This window comes from Staurois parvus, unplaced genomic scaffold (genome assembly GCF_062004578.1).
Source record: "Staurois parvus isolate SC_StPar_1 unplaced genomic scaffold, SC_StPar_1.0 ptg000264l, whole genome shotgun sequence".
Classification (NCBI taxonomy): domain Eukaryota; kingdom Metazoa; phylum Chordata; class Amphibia; order Anura; family Ranidae; genus Staurois; species Staurois parvus.
The window spans coordinates 9,550,132-9,557,518 of NW_028318060.1; the positions used below are offsets into that span (position 1 = coordinate 9,550,132).

At 45.3% G+C, this 7,387-nt stretch overlaps 1 protein-coding gene across 1 annotated transcript in view; it reads right to left on the reverse strand.

Moving 5' to 3' along the window:
• Positions 1–4,928, reverse strand: part of SLC17A5 (solute carrier family 17 member 5) — a 71,047-nt gene extending 66,119 nt beyond the window's left edge. Inside the window, exon 1 of the mRNA XM_089681382.1 lies at positions 4,394–4,928. Within this exon, the coding sequence (XP_089537508.1) occupies positions 4,394–4,496 (103 nt within the window). The 5' untranslated portion in view covers positions 4,497–4,928. The remainder of the gene's footprint in view (positions 1–4,393) is intronic.
• Between the last annotated feature and the right edge of the window lie 2,459 nt (positions 4,929–7,387).

The window sequence follows — 7,387 nt, forward strand, 5'->3', positions numbered from 1 at the left end:
GCAGGCCCTTGCACTACATAGTTGAAGGTAAATCTAAAGGAAATTGGGCAGAAAATTTTATAGAGTATGGCCAGCCTCATAGGTAAAACTGAAGGAGCGCTGTGATAGGTAGGAGGAGAACCAGGAGAGAGCAGAGTCTCGGAGACCAAGAGAGTGGAGTTTTTTTTTTTGAGGGGATGGTGAACAGTATCAAAGCTGCAGAGAGGTCAAGTAGTAAGAGGACGGAGTAGTGGCCATTGGTTTTAGCAGTTAGAAGATCATTAGTGAGTTTTAGTTGGGCAGTTTCAGTGGAGTGTAGTGAGCGAAAGCCAGACTGTAAAGGTTCAAGAAGGTTGTTGTCTGTGAGGTAGGAGCTCAGGCGATTGTAGACTACGCGTTCTAAGAGTTTAGTGGTAAATGGCAGCAGGGAGAGGAGTCTTAAGTTGTTCAGGTTGGTGGGGTCCAGGGAGGGCTTTTTAAGTATGGGAGTGATGTGTGCATGTTTTAGAGGGGAGGGGAAGGCACCATTAGAGAGGGAAAGATTGAAGATGTGAGTGAGGGAGCATAGGATGGAAGAAGAGGGTGACCGTATTAGTTGTGAGGGGACAGGCTCCAGGGGGCAGGTAGTTAGATGGGCTTCTGAGAAAAACCTTAGAGACCTCTTCAGTAGTAGCAAGGTCAAAAGAGGAAAGTGTTGAGGGAGGTTTAGTATAAGGTATGCTAAGTGGGATGGATGTCTGGTTAGCGGAGATGCCCCTACGAATTGCATCAATCTTGTTTTTGAAATGATTTGCAATCTCGTAAGCAGTAAGTGAGTTACTGGGTAGAGGTGGAGAAAGTGGAGTTAAAAGTAGAGAAGAGACGATGAGGACTGGATGACAAGGTATTATTAAGAGTGAAAAAGTAGGCTTGTTTGGCAGCATGGAGGGAGGAATTGTATGTTAAGAAAGCAGATTTATATAGGGTGAATGCTTGCTGAGATTTGGTTTTACGGCACAATTGCTCCAGCGCACGACTATGACGCTTATGTTTACTGGTGTCGTCAGTCTGCCAAGGTTGTAAGGGTCAGGGCCTGATACTTTGTGTAGTTAGAGGAGAAAGTGAGTCTAATGTGGATGAAAGCGAACTGTTGTAGACAGCAGTGGCCAGGTCAGGGCAGGACAGGGGAGAGGTTCTGTCAGAGGCGGTAAGTTTCAGAGTGGAAAGGAGCAGGGTTCAAGTTGTGAAGGTTTCTGCAGGTAATTGTTTGCTGCTTGGAGGGATAAGTGTTTGAAGACGAGGACACTGTGAAGGTGATGAGATTGTGATCAGAGAGAGGGAAGGGGGTGTTTGGGGGGCTGTAGAGAGTGCAAAGGTGAGAGAAAACAAGGCCTAATGTATTCCCATCACAGTGGAGGACTGTATCCAATGTGTTAAGGCAAAAGATGAGTTGGGATGTAGCCGGGTTGTTCACATTAATTTGGATGTTAAAATCTCCAAGAATGATAGTGGGTATATCAGAGGAGAGAAAGTAGGGTAGCCATTGGTAGATTTATAAACAACTAAGCCCTTGTTCATATATGTGAATTGGATGCATTTTGAACTGCGTCTGATTTGCATGACATGTGAACCTGCAGCCTATTCTCTGGAGCCAGTTCACATACAGTTGTGTTCAAAATAATAGTCAGACATCACTAACCTGATCAATCGCCGTTTTTGGTAGAAATGATATTTCTACATGGCAAATAATTTACTAGCAGGTGTAGTAGAGTAATAGAAATCCAACAGACCCAACAGTCATGACATGCATGCTGCTGATTCTGTGTAATTGAATCACTAATTGAAAGGGGCATGTTCAACATAATAGCAGTGTGGAGTTCTATTAGTGAGCTCATTCATTCTCTGAAAAACAGGTGGCAATTATTGCCCTTATTTAAGGAAGGAAGGCAGCAAATGTTGTACATGCTGGTTACAGTGCATTTCTCCCTGAAATTCTGAGGAAAATGGGTCGTTCCAGACATTGTTCAGAAGAACAGCGTACCTTGATTAAAAAGTTGATTGGAGAGGGGAAAACATAAAGTGCAAAAAATGATAGGCTGCTCAGGTAAATGATCGCAAATGCTTTAAAATGGCAACCAAAACCTGAAAGTCGTGGAAGAAAGCGAAAAACTACCATTCAAATGGATAGAAGAATAGCCAAAATGGCAAGCACTCAGCCAACAATCAGCTCCAGGAAGATGAAAGAAGGTGTAAAGTTACCTGTGAATACTGTTACAATTAGAAGACGCCTATGTGAAGCCAAGCTATCTGCAAGAAGCCCCCGCAAAGTCCCACTGTTGAAAAAAAAAAAAAATGATGTGTGCTGAAGAGGTTACAATTTGCCAAAGAGCACATTGACTGGCCTAAAGAGAAATGGCGCAACATTCTGTGGACTGATGAAAGTAAGATTGTTCTTTTTGGGTCTAGTGGCCGGAGACAGTTTGTCAGACGACCCCCAAACACTGAATTCAAGCCACAGTACACTGTGAAGACAGTGAAGCATGGTTGCACAAGCATCATGATATGGAGATGTTTCTCATACTACGGTGTTGGGGCCTATTTATCACATACCAGGGATCATGGATCAGTTTGAATACATCAGAATACTTGAAGAGGTCATGCTGCCTTACGCTGAAGAGGAAATGCCCTTGAAATGGGTGTTCCAACAAGACAGCGACCCCAAACACACCAGTAAACGTGTAACATCTTGGTTCCAGACCAACAAGATTGACGTTATGGAGTGGCCAGCCCAATCCCCAGATCTTAATCCAATAGAAAACTTGTGGGGTGACATCAAAAATGCAGTTTCTGAGGCAAAACCAAGAAACCGAGAAGAACTGTGGAATGTAGTCCAATCATCCTGGGCTGGAATACCTGTTCACAGGTGCCAGAAGTTGGTTGACTCCATGCAACACAGATGTACAGCAGTTCTCAGAAACAGTGCTTATACAACTAAATATTAATTAAGTGATTCAAAGGAAAGCAAAATCTTCAAACATTTTTCAGTTTATATAGTGAATGTTTGAGTTTGTAAAGAAGAATACAAACACTGCTATTTTTTTAACAGTCTAATATTCACTTTTCTTCAATTTTTTTTTAGAGGAACAACACAAATTTGATATATTTTTCTTCATGTTTTGATTTGGAATAGAATGTGTAGTGTTCCCAATGCATTTGTGTGTATGGAAATAAAAACTATTAGAAGGATTTTGAGCTTTATTCACTTTTTTCAACACACTGCTATTATTTTGAACACCACTGTATGTGCAGGCAGGCTGCAGTGTGATTTCCAAAAGGGTCAGGTATGATTACCAATGTCATACGCTTTAAGAATTTGCATTGGATTTGCACCTGGACTGCTGAACAAAGTAGAGAGGGCTCAAATCATGCTATCAAAACTGGCCTGCACATATGTGAACCCGGGCTGAGGCATTCCCTGTCCAGCATGTTTACATGGCCATTGTAGTGGCTGTAGGGCTGGGAATGCCCTTGGCACAGATGATTGGCCAGTACAGTGACATCTTCCTCGTGGGTTTGGACTAGGATCTGAACACACCTGAACTCATCCCTAATACAAACTCCAATGCAGGACACCGCCTGCATGGAGTTTGCATGCTCTCCCAGTGCCTGAACAGGTACTATGCTTCAAAGACATGCTGGAAGGTTAAGGGACTCATACACACCCTAGTATAGGTGTGAGCTAGGGACCAGATTGGAAGCAGGGACTGATGTCAATGTTGTTGGTGCTATGTAAATACCTGTAAAAAATATATTTGTTTGATCACACACACTATGTTTACTCTTAGATTGTAAGCTCCCAGGATCAGGCCCTCCTAACCCTCTTGTATTGAACTGTAATGTCTCCCGTTATATTGTAAATTGCTGAGCAAACTGTTGGTGCTATATAAATCCTGTATAATAATGTATTACATACACAGAGAACGTATGATGAAGTACACATTAGACATCACCAGGGTCGCACTGACCATTTGGAAACTCGGGCACTGCCTGAGGGCCCGAGGTCAGTAGGGGGCCCCATGAGATGCCCATGGTACCTTTTTCATAGGCTTTTTTGAGTTTGGGCAAGGACACAGGGGCCCCATGATCCCCTATTGCCCGGGGGCCACGAGTTGTCAGTCCGTCCCTGGACATCACATGTATAATATAATTACATTCTCCACTGTGCAGTCAGTGTGAAAATTGGTGAAAGTAGTAAACATCTACAAGGCCACAGAGAAGTGACATCCTATGTGTGTTGTGTATACAGGAGGCTCTGCTCTAGGTGTAGGTGAGATAGAAGGTAGTGTCACATGATCGGACAGTCGGCCCCTCCCACTATGTCTGTATACATGGCCGCCCGTAGTGCCCGGTACAGCTGTCTTCTATAGGCCGGTACCTTTATCAGGGGGATAGTTCTGGATATTTCCCCGGGCCGCATCGTTATCAGTCAGCAGGGGGCTCCGGTCCTCCTCCTCGCTGTCACTTCCCCAGCTCCTCATAGTGCAGTGTGGACGCGGTGTACATCCAACGATCAGCCGGGTCCCGTGCTAGGAAACCGCATCCTGAGTCACACAACGCAGACTCCTCCCACTGTGTGCCGAGCCCGCCTCTCATGTGTGCGCCTCCTTCCGGGTACACTTCCTCGCCGAGCACCGCTCTTCATGCTATAGACACAGGGTGACCGCTTCTATAGAACCGAACTGCAGAGAAGACCCCGCCGTGGTATTCTCCAGGATAGGGATGGGCAACTGTGGCCCTCCAGCTGTTGTAGAACTACAAGTCCCATGAGGCATTGCAAAACTGACAGTTACAAGTATGACTCCCAAAGGCAGAGGCATAATGGGACTTGTAGTTCACCAACAGCTGGAGGGCCACAGTTGCCCACCCCTCCTCCAGGATGTAGACTGCGTCTGCTGTGCAGCGGATACCCTGCGCCAACACTTCAGGCTGCTTCTATACAGCGGTGCCCTCTAGTGGAGACACGACGTTAATACTACTTTCTGCTGCTTCTGTACAGTGGTGACCTCTAGTGGACACACTGCTCTAAAACTACTTTCTGCTGCTTTTATACAAACGTGCCCTCTAGTGGAGACACTACGCTAAAACGACTTTCTGCTGCTTTTATACAGACGTGCCCTCTAGTGGACGCACTGCTCTAAAACGACTTTCTGCTGCTTTTATATACAGCGGTGCCCTCTAGTGGACACATTCCACTAATACTAATTTCTGCTGCTTTTATATACAGCGGTGCCCTCTAGTGGAGACACTCCACTAATACTAATTTCTGCTGCTTTTATATACAGCGGTGCCCTCTAGTGGACACATTCCACTAATACTAATTTCTGCTGCTTTTATATACAGCGGTGCCCTCTAGTGGACACATTCCACTAATACTAATTTCTGCTGCTTTTATATACAGCGGTGCCCTCTAGTGGACACACTCCACTAATACTACTTTCTGCTGCTTTTATATACAGCGGTGCCCTCTAGTGGGCACACTCCACTAATACTACTTTCTGCTGCTTTTATACAACCCTGCCCTCTAGTGGAGATACTGCACAGAAATTGCATGTGATTTGCACAGAAATGCGGTGCAGTTCCTGTGCGAATCACGAGATATCTGTGCGGTGCAATTTGAGCCATACATTTTGTATGGCTTAAATTGCACCGTATCTGCACCAAAAAAGTGCAGGACCCTTTTTTGTCCACACCAGAATTGGATCACATGGGAGTTCACATCCATGTGCTCTGATTCTGCACATCACTCCGCATTTTGCAAACTGTTTTTGGAGTGTTAACTTAAAATTGACACCCACAGCAGTTTGTATGAACGGGGTGCAATTATGATGCGGTGTGGAAATCGCACAGAAATTAATGCAAATTCTGCACCTCATCAGTGAGAATTGGGCTAATATTGATTTCTGCTGCTTTTGTACAGTGATAAGCTTTAGTGTTCAAACTATGCGAATACTATTTTCTGCTACTTTTGTACAGCAGTGTCCTCTAGTGGACAAACTACACCAATACTATTTTTATACAACCATGCCCTCTAGTGGAGATACTGTGTTAATACAGCTTTCTGCTGCTGTAATACAGCCATGCCCTCTACTGGAGACATTGCGCTAATACTACTTTCTGCTGCTTCTGTACAGCTGTGCCCTCTAGTGGACACACTGTGCTAATACTACTTTCTGCTGCATTTATAAAGCTGTGCCCTCTAGCGGACTCACTGCACTAATGCTACTTGCTGCTGGTTCCATACAGCTGTGCTTTCTAGTGGTGACACTACAGATATAATACTTGCTTCAGTGTCTATACCTCAGTGCCCTAGTGCAGGGGTAGGTAACCTGAGAGCCGCAAGACTACAAGTTCCATCATGCCTCTGCAAGTCATAGCTGAAACTGTCAGTTTTGTCATCTTTGCAATGCCTCATGGAAAATGTAGTTCCACAACAGCTAGAGAACAGCAGGTTGCCTACCCTGCGCAAGTGGAATCACTTGCTCTTCAAACAGCGATTCCCTCTATTGGGGACACTGCACCAACATTGCTTGCTATTCCTTCTATACAGTGGTGCCCTCTAGTGGCGACACACTTTTCTAATGCTACCTGCTGCTTCTATACAGCACTGCCCTCAGGTGGAAACACCACTGGATAGCAGCAAAGAGATCTACAGCTAAAATCTAATTCCATGTGTGAATAATGGTCTCTGTAGCTCTGAAGTATTTTTTTCTACAGTCAGTGATCAGTTCTTTCACTTCTCTATGTGTTAAATAGCTGCCTTGGGGTCCTTTCACATGGGCAGACCCGTTTAGCGGATCTGCTTGCTAAGCAGGGGATCTCTTTGCTGATTCCCGCTGAGCAAGCGGATGACAGGTCCGTGTCCACGCCGCTGCTGCAGAATGGACACACAGCAGCTCACTCTCCTCAATGGGCGGTCAGATGGAAATAGACCGCCTGTCTGTTTCCATCCGACCCGATCAGACAGACAGAAGGGGAATTGGATCCCCATCCATACCTTTTTTGTGGGTCGGATTGGATGTCAGCAGGTCCGTTATACACCCGCCACTCCATAGAGGAGCATGGAGGCTCCAATCAGATCTGCCTGAAAAACGGGCAGGTGGACCTGATCGGAATGTCCATGTCAAAGAGGCATTGCTTGAAAAGTGTGACTCCTGTTTCTAACCCTGCTACTGCCCCTTTGTAAAGTCTCAGCATTTCTTCTGGTGGCATGTCTGAAGTCATCATTGCTGGACATCTGTGTAGGGTGAGGTGTGCCGACTGCCACACAGCCAGAAGATGTAACAGAGAAGCAGCACTACACGATATTGCCAAAAGTATTGGGATACCCCTCCAAATCATTGGATTCAGGTGTTCCAATCACCTCCATGGC